Below are 14,667 nucleotides of genomic sequence, written 5' to 3' on the forward strand. Positions count from 1 at the left end.
AGCTGTTGCTTTAAAAAAAAAAAAGGCATGGTTGCAGCAGTTTGCTTTATTCCTTCACAGCGTCTTGATGGCTAAAAATGGTTTTCTTTGATCCAGACAGGGTAACCGAGGTGAAGACAAACATCTTCGTCACCAGCTTTGGACCCGTTTCAGACACAGACATGGTGAGTCCAGATTTGTAACATTCATTCGCTGCCGATACTCACTCGTGTTGTTGTTGCACAGACCGCCACCCCTCCCTGCTCAGGCTGGGCGGAACGGCGGATGCTTCTTTGTTTTAGTTTTGTTCCCCTAACTACATGTTTTGTTTTGTTTTTCTGTCCACACACACTCAGACACACAGATGCTGTGATACTGAAGCAGGAGCTGCATTCCTCACTACAGCATGAAGTCTATTCATCCAACAATTTTCATCTCATACATTATTAAAAGTCTTCTTGTTATTCAAGTCACTCCTTTGTTTATCCTGGGCTCTCCTGTTTATCATTCTGAAACATGCAGCCACATTCACATCATATCTTCACCCTTCCTTCTTCCGCTGAAGACCCATTTTCCACCCGATCGATCTATTGATGTAGCAGTTAGGAACCTGAATGTGCACTGTAGTGGGCTCTGAAAGGATATTAGAGGGCTTCTGGCTAAAAACTCCTCTTATGTGCTTGAAAACACAAAGAAACGTTTCTGTAAGAGTAGAAAATGTTTTTTGATGTGTGGCAGAAATCCCAGTTCCGCATCAACCCCACCCATATGTGATCTCCTGTGACTAATTGGCCCAGAGGGTGATCGGTCCGTCAAACCATCTCTGATGTCTCTTTAAAAAAAGGAAAAACAAAAGAAAATACACATAAACAGATGGACAAACAGAGAAACAGCAAACAACGAAAAAAAGCTGTATCATTCAGTTTCACTTGCAGACATCGTTATTAAGTATTTTAGTTGCAGCCATGGGAGGTAACACAAACCAGACTAGTCATATATCAATAAAATATTTGAACTATAATCATTGTAAAGTGCTTCTACCCTCAGAAGGTACGGAGAAATTATCTGGATTTTACAACAGACTGAAATTGGGTGAAGGAAATTTCAGCTGAAAAGCAACACATGCAAGTAATTCACCACAACATTTAAATCAAATAAAGGCCTAAACTTTGACTGTAACATTGCAACCAATTGATTTGTTTTTTTCAGTGGCTCTGTTGTAGATCAGCTGCTGTGTTTGGGATCTTTGTTCTGTTGCATCATGATCCAGTTTGGTCCAAGCTTCAGCTGTCGGACAGTCGGCCTCACATTTGACTCTAGAGTCCTTTAGTTTACAGAGGAGTTCATGGTTGATTCAGTGATCACAAGATGCTTTGCTCCTGTGGCTGCAAAACAAGCCCCAATCATCACCCCTCCACTACCATGCTTTACATTTGGCCTAAGAATTTTGTGCTGATGTTTGGTTTACCCAAAAGGTGGCACTTTGCATTTTGATCCAGGATCTCCACTTTGATCTTGTCTCTATAAAGAACATTGTTCCAGAGGTTGTGTGGATTGTTTTGGAGCAGGGTTGCAAATCTACATTGTGTTGTCATATTCTTTTTAAAGCAAAGAAGGCTGGTGTTGGCAAAAGGCATGAGTGACTCTGATGGTATTATAACATTTCTTTGTAAAGCATCACAAGATCAAAGCAAAAATATAAAAACGTATCACATAATTCGATTGCCTTTAATTCAAAGCACACATGCTGACACTATTACTAATGCTTAGCATTGAGCGGCGCAGTCGTTCGAGCTGTCACCTCACATCTTCACATCCCTTTCTGTGTGGAGTTCACATGTTCTCCCCGTGCAGGCTTGGGTTTTCTCCCCGTACTCCGGTTTCCTCCCACAGCCCTAAAACATGCATGTTAGGTTAACTGGTAACTCTAAATTGTCCCTAGGTGTGAATGAGTGTGTGAATGGTTGTCTCTCCTTTGTCTATATGTGTCCCTGTGATGGACTTGCGACCTGACCAGGGTGTCCCCCACCTCTCATACAGTGACTGCTGGAGACAGGCACCAGCTCCACGTGACCCGGAATGGAGAAGCGGGCAACGAAAACAAATGTTTGGTTTTTATCATGTCTTAAGATTAGAGAAAAAACAAGTCTCAAAAGAGCAACAAATAACATATTTAACTAGATGACTTATTTAACAAAAACTAAGCTAAAATGCAGAAACAAGGCATGAAAACCTAAAGATAGGTAACAATACAGCAATGCATTTAGAAAAGAACTGGTAGGACTGCCATCTAGACATGGGCCAAATTCTGGTTTGAAGATGGACCATAATGTTTAAAAGTGTCAAATTCAAAACCTCTAAATTTCCTGTCATACCATTCCTTTTGATAAGACGTTAGAAACTCTTTGGGGTTTTCTCTGGTTGTATGGAGCACAGGGAGCTGGTGTCATTGGGAACAAGGTGGGATACACCGTGGACAAGTCGCCAGTCTGAACCAGATGATGTATTTTTTTTTTACAGCTGGAGTAATGTGTGCAAACCTTTACTTTGTGTTTGCAGGTTTGAAGTCCTACAGTGCTTATTCATATGTAAAACGAACATATGGTCCTGTAAGATTAAGCAAAAAGCTAAAAATACATGGATTTTCTCAGGCTTTGGTCTCACACAAACAGATGTGTCATGAAAATGAAAACAGCATGAAATATTCTCCTTTCATCTGGTAGATACTGTTCAGCAATTTAGATTATTACTGATGTGGCACATTGTAGGTTTTATTTATTTATTTGGTGGTGGTGTGTGTGTTTGGCGGGGTAGGGGGCAGATCTGTGAAAAAGAAAATAATTAAAATTTTAAACAGTATCTGTATGAGGCTTTGTAAGTACATGTGTACAACACATAGTGTCAGGCCTAACATTTTTTTTTAAGAATGAAATGTGAACTAAAATCATAAGCCAACCACTGGCGAGCTATGATTTTCAGTAGAAATGATCAAATACACTTCGTCCTATGGTGACATCTATTTGGTTCACTGTATGCAGGACTGAGGCAACATAAACTACCCTTTTTACAAAAACAAAGAGCACAGTGTGATGATGGTAAGAAGTAGTGTGTCCTAAATAATTTTTAGATGTAGTCAAAGGCTTATTGCTCAGTGGAATGTGTTACATAAGGTTTAGTCACGCAGAGAGTCTGTGATAGTTTATTTGTTAAAACAAAAAACAGAAGAATACAAATTATTGCTGGAATTATGAGGAAAAGGAAACAGAGGAAACAGTAAGATTGCGCTCTAACTCTTAGGTAGTGACTATTGCAGGTTTGCAGAACAAATTCAAATGGTCTGTCCTGTTAGATAAGTCGTAAAATTAATTTACGCTTTGCTATTATCTGTACAGATGACTGGGAAACCTAAAATTTAGCAGATGAACCCGAGTCCTCTTGTTAGAAGAGTGTGAGCTGTGCTGAGCTGAGTATGACTGGGTTTCATTACCTGTTTCAGTGTCCAGAAATCTAAATGTCAGCGGCTTTTTAACTATGACAGGAAAAGAGAGGGACAGGAGAAACAACAACAACAACTCTCTCACTCTCTCCCTCGCCTTCTTCGCACAAACGCAGTCATTCTCACACATACACCCATTTCACAGCGCCGCGCTGTCTGCCTGAAGTCCTCTAGTGTGTGTCGTTTCTTTTGACAGCGGAGGAATTTTTTAGGCCAAAGGGTTGTCCCCTAGCCTCACAGCTACAGTTCAGAAAAGCACTGACTCAGGAAGCTGGGAGGAAACCGGAGAGCACGGCCTTCACCTTGATGGAGCTTTGTCAAAGAGAGGGAGGTTTTAAAGTGGCAGCTGAAGTCAGCTGAGAAGTGGCTGCTTGTAGGTATTCATAAAACATGAGAGTGGAAAGTGCACCGGCTTTCTTTTTTCTTTTTTTCTTTTTTTTTATATGTGGAAAAGAATGAAAAAACAATAACAACAACAAAAGGTTATCGACTCAGCCTTACAGATGTATCTCCTCTGTCCTCAGGAGTACACCATAGATGTTTTCTTCCGGCAAAGCTGGAAAGATGAACGGTTGAAGTTTCACGGTCCAATGAACATTTTGCCCTTGAACAACCTCATGGCGAGTAAGATCTGGACTCCAGACACCTTCTTCCACAACGGGAAGAAGTCTGTGGCTCACAACATGACCATGCCCAATAAACTGTTACGGATCAAAGATGATGGGACACTGCTCTATACCATGAGGTAATAAAAACAGCATCTTTATGTCCGAAGAAAAAAGTCACACATTTGTGTTTATGACAAATATCACATACAGTATATACTCAGAATTGGGATTTTCAGATTTTGGAGTTGGAAAAGTCAATCAGAGTGCCTCCAGAAGTTGTATTTCTGACTTGTAAAGTCAGAGAGTCCTCACCTGCCCCAACCTCAAAATCTAATATGGCTGACTAGTGCCTAAAAGGTGGTGAAAGCTTCAGTAATAAACTCTTTATTTATACTACCCTACTATACCTCTGTTAGGAAAATATTGCTTTATTTCAATAAAACGGTTCATTGTTGTTTTTTGACTTGTATTGCTAAGAATAACTAGCCTACTGAGCACACAGGAAATGTTACAGTTTTTTTTTAAACTAGCAATCAGAACATGGTTAACTTAGTTGTGACATCATTCCAAGATCCTATTTCTGACTTTCAAGGTAAATAAAACACAGCGATACCATTTGTGTACCCACAAGGCAAATTAAGCTGGTCGCACCAACCTGTTAGCCTACTAGCCTAGCCTAGCACGCCACCATGTTTAAAATCCCAGTTTGGTATTTCTGCTTCGGTCATTTGAACAAATTAAACAAACAAGAGTAGGTCTGGGCATTCATAAGTGAATTTTAGTAATTGTTCCATTTGAAGAAAGCATGATTAGCTCTTCTTTAGTTGTGCTCAGCTAAGAAGTTAGCTGTACTTTTATTTTATCTACTGCAGGTTGGGCCAACAGGAGCATCTTCCATCTTGATAGAGAACTGGATGCATGTAACTCCTCACCAGAAAAATAAAGACAGTAGGATTTGCTAATTGTGCTCAGGGACCTGGCTAACGGCTATTAGCAATACAAACTGACAACAACGTATTTCTCTGTATTCTGTTCATCCAAACAGTCAAGCAACATGTTTCCTAACAGAGGTGTGTGTGTAATTCCTTTAATGACTAATGAACAGACAGAAGTGAAAATAGTTGCAGCTTTCCTAGCTTTATATGTGTGAGGCAACCATGTTGGATTTTAAGGTTGGGGTTGGTGGTGAATCTCAATCTTTCCAAGTCACAATTCCCATTTCGGGAGGCATTCCTGTGGATTTTTCCGGCTTGAACATGGAAATTTAAACTTTTGAGTACTAATGGAACGTACCGAGAGATCCCTTTGTATTTTCCTTGCATCCTGTTTTATACAGCTTCTATCTCCATTAGTTTCAAGAAAATCACCTTAAATACTAAAATAGTGCCAATTTTTTACTGTGGTTGTGTACATATGTACATTATGTGCAATGTATGGAGTAGGCTTTTAAAATGTTTTAGTTAGCATAAAGACTTACTTTTCTCTAGTTTCTGCTGCACCTTGTTTAGTTTGCTTTACTAGTTAAAAACAATACTTCCATTTCAAGGCATTACAGAAGTTGAGCGTCTTGAATGGTGCATGAGGCTTTTTGACTTTTTTTTGTTTGTTTTTAATCTCTGCTGTTTACTCTTCATGCATTTGCAAATTCTGGATACTGTTCTGTGAATTGGATGCAGGTTAACAGTGCATGCAGAGTGCCCAATGCATCTGGAGGATTTCCCCATGGACTTTCATTCCTGTCCACTAAAATTTGGCAGCTGTGAGTAACTCTGATGATGTTAGTGCCCGAGGGGACTTAAACTAAAATGCTTTTTTTTTTTTCTTTTCTTCTTCTCCTCACTAGTTCTTTGGCGAGAGAGCAGCCTAAGGACTGAGTGAAGCTGGACTGCATGGCTTAGCTTTATGGCAGTGACCCTACAATTTCACTCACTGACAAAAAAAATGTTAAGCGCCCAGAAGGAGTGGTCCAAGGTGGACATGATTTAGTCCACATGCAGACCACTGATTGGTATGTAAATGATTTGATTTGCATCAAGCTGGCACATTCAGACAGGGCATCAGAGTGCAGAAGTGGTGGCTTCACCAGTAAAGCGATGGTGTTTTTAGGCAGTTGCCAGAGCCTCTGACAGTTGGTCAAAACAGTGAGTGAAGGTCAGCAGATTAGACAGCATTACTAGTAGTTGATGGAGTTTTATAGGGGCCATATTGTGGGTTAGTATTAGGGTGAGTGGTCCTATCGTCCAATAGCAGAGCATGTAGGGCAGATTTCACAGAGGTGCAACTCTGAAATCATTGGGAACTACAGGCACTCACACATGCTCTAAAGGATCTGGTGCCACAAAACACACCACTCTGAAAGAGGAATGTTACAGAACCCTGTGACATCTGTGCCCACCATCCAGACTCAGGTATTGGATTTTTTTTTTTTGCAACCCTCAAGTGGTTCTGCACTGGGTCTTGATCAGCTGGATTACAGGTTCCCCGTTCCATGCGTAGGCTGCCATTAACACCATGCCAGAGAGGAGCTGCGTTTGAAGCGGTGCTGTAACTGGGAGCATGTTCAGCTGTGAGCCTTCGTTCTGCGTTACCACAAATGACCATTGTGGCGCAGATGGAAGAGGACCGGTCCTGCCAATGTTGTTGAGCGACCCGACTCCTACGCCCGCATGTCTTACCCCTAATTTTTCCCAATTAAAAATGTGGAGACTGAGCTTGGAGATCAACTCCGACTCCATGCTGGTCTGCTTGATCTTGAGGGCCAGCAACAACAGCTTTAGGCTGACTTGGAGCAGGAAAAGATACAACAACTCTATGACTTTGTTCACCAAATCACCACTTGTATCCAGGCCTGAAGAGGCGCCACACCCATTGGACCTGGGATCAGGATAGCGCCTGGAACGCCAGCTGTTTATCCATGGGATCTGATATTGTACTTATTGCAGTACAGTCACATGACCTTTCAGTACATTTAGTTTCATTTAATTTCTACCACTTTTTCTGGGTAATTAACTTCAGTTGTCAGTGAGTACAAATGTGCATCAGTATTTAAACTTAGAATTTCTTCAGATAAACTGCTTAATGGGGAAAGGATTTCTAAACTCATCCAAATCTTTTTGTTTGGGGACTTGAACTCTTTTGTCAGATTTTATTTCTATGGCTTCTTTACATTTGGATGAATGACATTTATTTTATTTTATTTTTTATTTATTTTTGCTTTAAGTTGTTAAAACTTTTTTGTTTAAAAGCAAGCAGCTGGTTTAAGAACAAAGGATTAATATGCAGTTATGATCCGAGCATCACAAGTTTGTAGGTCATGTCTGAAATGCCTTGACTTCTAAAACAAGTTAAATGCTCAATTAGCTTTCAGTGCATTCCTGTGGTGACCTGGACTTTTGTCCCATTGATCGCTGCTCATTTATGGCCCTGTTGTAAGAAATCTGTTGCACAACATAAATACAAGCGCTCATATATTGAATATATTCAAATAAGAGCGACTATGAGGTTTTTGTTCAACTTGATATTTTAGTCTTAGCTCTTAGGTGCCAATTTCTGTAAGTAATTAAGAAGTACAGATATGACCATGCACTGATTGCTTTTTTTCTAGTCTGTCCAGAATATTTTTTTTCTAGAAACCCAACATCAAACATGATATAGTGGGAACATTTTCATTTGGGTCACTGAAAAAAAAAAAAGAAATCATCGATAGCTGTCCCAGATTTATCCCCCTATGAGCTTCTCGTCATGCTTTTTTATTTTATTTTTTTCATTTTTATTTTTTAGATGCCTACACCATCTCAGAGGTGACTTATGCTTGGACCAGAAATGCCTCGGACTCGGTGGTGGTGGAAGAAGAGAGTTCTCGTCTGAACCAGTATGATCTGCTTGGTCAAACTGTTGGACAAGAAACCATTAAATCGAGCACAGGTAAGCTCCGAAGGGAGTCCGGTCGAATTGCAGAAGAGAACCTAGAAAATTCTGAAGAAATCTCAAATGGTGCCAATGCAGCTACTGGCAGACAAAAGCGTATAGACAAGTTCAACAATAACTTTCAGTTCTAGTTTTCAAGATAACCTTCTAAGCTCAGATTCAATGGAAGTCCATGAGAGCTTGTGTGTTTTTACAGCAGTGAGAAACACACTGGGAGAAAGAATACCAAAAATGCCCAGGTTCTACGTATAAACTGGATAAGATGTTTAAAATTTGTGGGGACAAAAAGAGTGTATTTGCAAAAATTTACAGAGCTCAAAACTTAATATGCATGACATCATCACACTAATTCAAAAATATTCTGTGGTTAAGTCTTCAAAAATCATACAGCTTAAATAGCAGTTGTGTAAAAACTGTTAAAGATGCCAAAATGCCCGTCTAGACATGCAAAGTCCAAATTTCTGTCACCCGTTTAAACTTTAATTGATGTTTTTGCTGTGAAGTATGTCTGAGCTACAGAGCTTTAAAAGGGGCTTGGTTTATGGTTATTTATTTGAGACTTGTTTGTGAATTTTGCCTACACCTTTTAACATTTCAAATCCAAAGCTAGTGCAGAAGTAGGTAATTGAAAACTGTGACGAAAGTGCAAGAGTAATGGCTAAATAGTAGAACTGAGGGTGTTTCATTGCTTATGTATTGGCATATTTAAACCAGCATCACTCTGCTGCAACTGTTGGGAGACTAGTTAGGGGACGGTCTTGTCTTAAAACATTTGGGGAGGGTCTCAGTTTCCTCCCATGAATCACAGAGGCTTGGAAAAAATTGGCTTGCTGGCTCACTGGTTGCAGACACTCAGAATTAAGTTAGACAAGAACTGAAAATTTGCCTATTTTCTCTTAAAATTTTGATTCCCCAACTAGTCTCCAACTGTCGCACCCAATCAAGATTTTGGCTTTAATTCATTGGACTTATCCAATAGCTCCTCCATCTCCCATCCTCGTCTTTAGAATATGCCGGAGAGAAAAGACAAAGAGCGTCTACTTTCAAAACCCTACAAAGTGTTAAAGGCGACCACCAGGTTTCGCCAGCTGAAGTTGTGCTGTTGTTGTTTTCTGGCACGCCCCCTGGCAACAAAACACTGATCTGAAAGCTCCATGCAAAGGCATCCACTGCTACCCCTGGGTTTGTTGTGTTTGGAATCAGCCCCCTGAAATCTTTGTCTCGGTTCTGCTGCCGTGTGAAAATCGAACTGTGATCGTGCCTGTTTGGGTGGATGCTGAGCTCGTCTCCCTCCTACATGTTGGAGAAAGCGGCAGTGAAACTCTTGTTGAATTTAGCTGTTTTTCCCCCACACTCGACATTACTTGGCTTAAAAAATTGCTGAGAAACGTTTGCTTCAGCTTCTTCTGTGTTACAAAGATCCAATGCCAGATCCTCGTGCCAGAAGTTGGCATTTGTTTGTGGTTGTTTCTTTACATCTTGTGAGTTTTGTTTTCCACTTTTTTATGAGCTGAAGACACCGAAAAGTAGCGTGAAATTTGAATTATTGCTGCAAATTGTCATCTTATATTTTACACCCTACCTGCCTTTTAAAGATGAGCAGATTTTGTCTTTGGATAGATTGGATTTGGATGTGGAAAACATCAAGGGATGCTGGTGCAGAACTGCACATGAAGGTTTGTTTTTGCTATCAGAAGCATGAACCGAGGAGCTGCATGACAAAATAAGCACAGCTCTGTCCTTCAGTGGTTTTTAATCCCTCATTTTAGCATCACAAAACTGCAGGGACGCACAAAATAATAAAAATTGTGCTCAGACAGTGAAAAACGTGGTGCATGTTGAAAATAATGCATTTGAGCGCAAAGGATTTGCAAGAAACGCAAAAATCAAAGTCAATCAGTGACAATGCAGTTCTTGGCAAAGTAACGCTTTAACTTTTAAACATTTTAATTTTACGTCACGCTCAAGAGATTAAAGGTCTAAAACAGGAAAGAAAGATGAGATATGAGATCATTAAAGGCTTATTTTGAGAAAATGATTGCCTAAATTGACCGTTTACTGAATTCCTTCCTAGATTTATTGTCCATAACTTCTCCAAGCACCAGAAACTCTGAGTTTACAACATGCTGAATCTGTAAGCTTATGGGACCACAGCAGGGTTTGGTGGTATTCTTTTTTTTTAATATCGTTAAGCTTTCCCCAAGTCATGCTGTGTTACACGGTGCTACATTTGCCTGGAAAGACTCTAAATGTTGCCTTTATAAAAAGCCGTTTTGTAAACTCGTAGGGTAGCACTTTATTACACCTTATTTATCCTTATTTAATCATTAATAAATGATTAATACATGTGTAGTTAAAGATAATTCATACTAATAAACTATAAATGAACACATTTATTAATGAAAAGGAACTTGTGGCCCTTCAGGGTTTCGTCAACATTACCAAATACTTAATAAAGCATAAATAGTCTTCACTTCAGAAGGGTTCAGAAAAAGACTTAACTAACTTCTTGCAACTGCCTTAACTATTAATGCACTGCAGAATAGTCAATTCAAACATTCTCTACCAATTAATACATGTCTCACATGGAGGGAAAGTTCATTTATATGATTGTTTACACACTTATATGCACAATATATTGAATAGTTCATTTATGAGTTATTAAGCATAAATAAACACTGAGTATGTTGGTTTTAGAAGTTTTAGAAGTTTTAGAAGTAATTAGCCTAAGTAAGTGATCTTTCATGAACATGGATCGGCAATAGAAGGTGTGCAAAATGTTTTTAGCGTGACACTAGGGGACACTTTTATATCCCCGTTGAGCTCTGACTGCATCACTGCCATTTTACAAAATGGCGTATTACATGCAATTTAGTGTATTTTAAATGTCTGTAATGTATTTTTTTTTAAGTTTACTTTTTGATTTAAAAATACGACAGACAAGTATTATTCAGTCATTGCTATTGCATCAAGGAACAGAAAGAATTAAACAACGTACGAGTAGTTAAAGGTTCATAATGTTACAGTAATGTTGCAGGATCAGCGTTGCCTCTAAAGGGTAGCAGAGGAACTGAACGCTCGGGCTCCCAAGAGGCTCAGACAGACACAGGGAGCACGAAGATGAATGTAAGATGAAGACCAAAGAGAACTGGTGGGGGTGGTAATTTGCAAAAAAAAACTTTCTGCTGTACCACCCAACCCTAAACTGAAAGAGAAATGCACAACATTCAAGGAGATTTGACTGTAACGTTTTTCCTTAAAGAGCCAGTATTCTTTAAAGGCAAACATATCACTCACCAGCTTTCAGAGTCTGAAACTAAGATCCTCTTACACTCTAAAAGGAAGGAGTTGTAGCCGTTTAGGTTGAACCTTGAAAATAATGTTGTGTGCAATCTCGTGATATTATGAGATCTTGTGCAATCTGTTAGCGCTCAGAGTATGTGTTAGGGATGGCTTTCAGCTACCACCTTATCAAATTTGAGATAAATATCGGTAAAACTGACTGAGTTATAGTCATTTTTGTGCTTGCTAAAGTCACGTAGCTGTGCTAGCCATCTCGATTCAGGTTGACTTGAAAAGTTAAGATGTACTTCCAGCGGTTATTTTCAATCGAGCCAGTGGTTCGTGAGCTTTTTTGCCTACAGACAAACTCCATCATGCGCGGACAAACGCACCTCCACGTGAATTTAGCCCTTTTTGTTTTTGGCAAGGAATAATAAGTTGAACGTGGAAACCTCAAACAGCATGTTTAGTCTAGTTGCCTTTTTACTTTCATAAAATCGAATCTATTGCGGAAGAGTTGTTTTAAGATACAGAGAGTGTCGTCTATTTGACCCAGAACTGACAACACAACTAAAAAAGCAGAAAAAATCAAAGATTGGAGCACTGAATGGTTTTGTCTTTCTAAAAATGCATATAAAAATAGAGGTTGCTGAGGGCTCATTGTATTCTTGTGGCGTATGTTAATCTTACATCTGATTCATTCATTTTTTTAAGTTTTTAAGAAGCCCTGGAATGGGCTGGCGACCCTTCCAGGGTGTCCCCCTGCGTCTCACAATGACCGCGGGAGATAAGCCCCAGCTGCCCGCGACCCAGAAAGGAAAAAGCGGGTAAAGAAAATGGATGGATGGATGATGTTTTTAAGAGTACTGGCCTGATCAAACCAGTGAACAACAGTATTCAAAAAAGGGCTGGCTTCTCTGTTTAAAAGGAAAATATGCAGAAGACAAAAACATTTTTACTGTGTTATGTTTTTAAGGTTATTCTGTTTATAAAAAAAGAAAAAAAGAGGGCTTCAAGCTTTGCTTTGCCTTGCTTCTTATTCAATTGTAGGGCCCGTAATTTACTGTCTATGCTTACTTTTACCTTTCATGTCATGTATGCAGCTAGAGCCTCTGTTAGCTGAATAGTTCACATATTTCCTCAAATACTACACTAGAATGAAAGAAGAAATAGGATCTAAAGTAATCAGTTGTCAAGTTTAAAGATAAAAAAAACAAGCATCCTTGCTGAAAACAAAGAACACAAATACAACCGAAAAACTGGCTACACCATAAAAGAAAAAGACATAATGAGGGCTAAAATTAGAAGCAACATTTTGTGCACCAACACTGATGTTAAGAAACGAGTGCAGAGCTTGAGTGAGCGAGCACACGTCAGGCTGGATGTGTTTCTGTTTAGGAGGATGGAAGCGACGCCACCGCAGTTCAGGAAGTAAGCCTCGTAAAAAAAAAAGAAAAATACTGTTCGAGCAAGGCTGTGTGTAATTTGTAGTCAGTGAATTTGCTTTGAGTGTAGACTGAAACGCTGTCACACTGTGAGGTTGTCAGGCTTCTTGTGAGCAGGTTGGTTTCTGTTTTCATTCACATGCTGGGATCTTACGTTCACTGACTATTTATACTGCAGTGGGAGATAAAATAAATCACACATTTTAAAATGTTACTCTGGATTCCTTTTAGCTTTAATTGTGTGCATGGTTTTGAGAAGTTTGCAATGTGACATATAAATCCATCTTGGGTTACTTTAGTTTTTCGCTGAGATCCTGTTTGAATAAAGGGACAGTTGAACTAGTCTGTAAAGCCTTCTCGGGCACATCCCAAAGACTCGATAGGATTAGATTCTGGACTCTGCATCGGCCAATTTATGTGTGAAAATGGCGTCTCGTGCTTCCTGTAACACTTTTCACAATCTGAGCCTGATGGTTCAAAGTGTTCTTATCAATGGTTTAAACAGTGACCTACATGGCTGTTTAAGGGAGGCGAAGCAGCTCGCTACAGCTGTTAGTGATTCACCCGGAAAAAAGGTGGAACTGTAAAACTTTGTAGTTTTGGTCAATTCGTACCCATTCTTTTTGGGTTGTCTGCCACAGGTCTTTATGTACCCATCATCATCCACATTGTACCCACCTCCATCCACACTGTTTCCACCACCATCCACATTGTACCCACCTCCATCCACAATGTACCCACTTCCATCCACATCGTACCCATTACCATCCACACTGCATTCACCACCATCCAAATTGTACCCATCACAATCCACGTTGTACCCACCACTGTCCTCATCACACCCACCACCATACATACATAGTAGTACACAGAAGTTATATTCAAATCAAGTGTTCAGAAAATAAAATTATAAGACATTTTTTAAGGTTTAAACGTGTAAGCAGGTTAGCTTGTGCTTCCTCTACATTGAACAATCAGCATCTTCTATAATTCAACTTGCTCCATTAGGAGTCTGGCATGGCACATGTATTTTACAAACTGCGATTAAGCCTTTACATGTGTCCTTGTGTACATGATCAGAGCTGGTTCCTCTCTGCACATAAATGCATGCATGTGGGGATACATACAAATGGTAGATGAATGGGTGAGAAGTGGTAACTTTTTCATAAGCAGTTAGTATGAAACATCAGCTACAGGGGAACAAATGGTAACAACTGGGGATGAAATGTCCATCGCTTGGTACAAAGTGGGGGTATTATATGACCATCGCCCTTCTTTGCCTCAAGTGGAGAAGTTCAAGTACCCTAGAGTCTTGTTAACAAGTGTTGGCAGAATGGAGCAGAAAACAAACTGATAAATCAGAGCTTCATCTGCAGTAATGAAGGTGTTGCTCTGGTCTTTTGTGGTGAAGCTCTGGATTTACTGATCCATCTACTTTCAAATCCTCAACTATGATCATGAGGTAGAAGGAACAAGATCCTGGATAAAAGCTGCTGAAGTTAGCTTCTTCTGTGGGATGGCCAGCCTCAGCCTTAGAGATGAGGCGAGGAGCTCCGTCACCCAGGGTGAACTGAGTGGAGCCGCTGCTCCACCCCATCAAACGGAGTCAGTTGAAGAGGTTCGGACATCTGGTTAGGATGCCTCCGTGATGCAAATCCCACTTGGAGGAGACCCCTGGTCAGACCTCAAAGTTTCTAGAGATGTATTCTTTCTGGTTTTGGAATGCCTTGGGATCTCACATAAGGGAGCTGGAGAGTGCCGCTTGGGGGAGGAATGTCTCGGGTTACCTCCTTCCCGGACCTGTCGCCTCCATGACCCAACCACAAACAAAGAGAACTGGATGGATGGATGGATGGATGGATGGATGGATGGATGGATGGATGGATGGATGGATGGATGGATGGATGGATGGATGGATGGATGGATGGAT

At 40.1% G+C, this 14,667-nt stretch overlaps 1 protein-coding gene across 1 annotated transcript in view; it reads left to right on the forward strand.

The window, feature by feature from the left end:
* The window catches only part of LOC108248738 (gamma-aminobutyric acid receptor subunit alpha-2), a 44,360-nt gene that overhangs the window by 18,298 nt on the left and 11,395 nt on the right, over positions 1 to 14,667 (forward strand). Inside the window, exons 3-6 of the mRNA XM_017437708.2 lie at positions 97 to 164; positions 4,000 to 4,220; positions 5,760 to 5,842; positions 7,864 to 8,007. Coding sequence (XP_017293197.1) covers positions 97 to 164; positions 4,000 to 4,220; positions 5,760 to 5,842; positions 7,864 to 8,007 — 516 coding nt within the window. The remainder of the gene's footprint in view (positions 1 to 96; positions 165 to 3,999; positions 4,221 to 5,759; positions 5,843 to 7,863; positions 8,008 to 14,667) is intronic.

Source organism: Kryptolebias marmoratus, linkage group LG9 (assembly GCF_001649575.2).
Source record: "Kryptolebias marmoratus isolate JLee-2015 linkage group LG9, ASM164957v2, whole genome shotgun sequence".
NCBI lineage: Eukaryota > Metazoa > Chordata > Actinopteri > Cyprinodontiformes > Rivulidae > Kryptolebias > Kryptolebias marmoratus.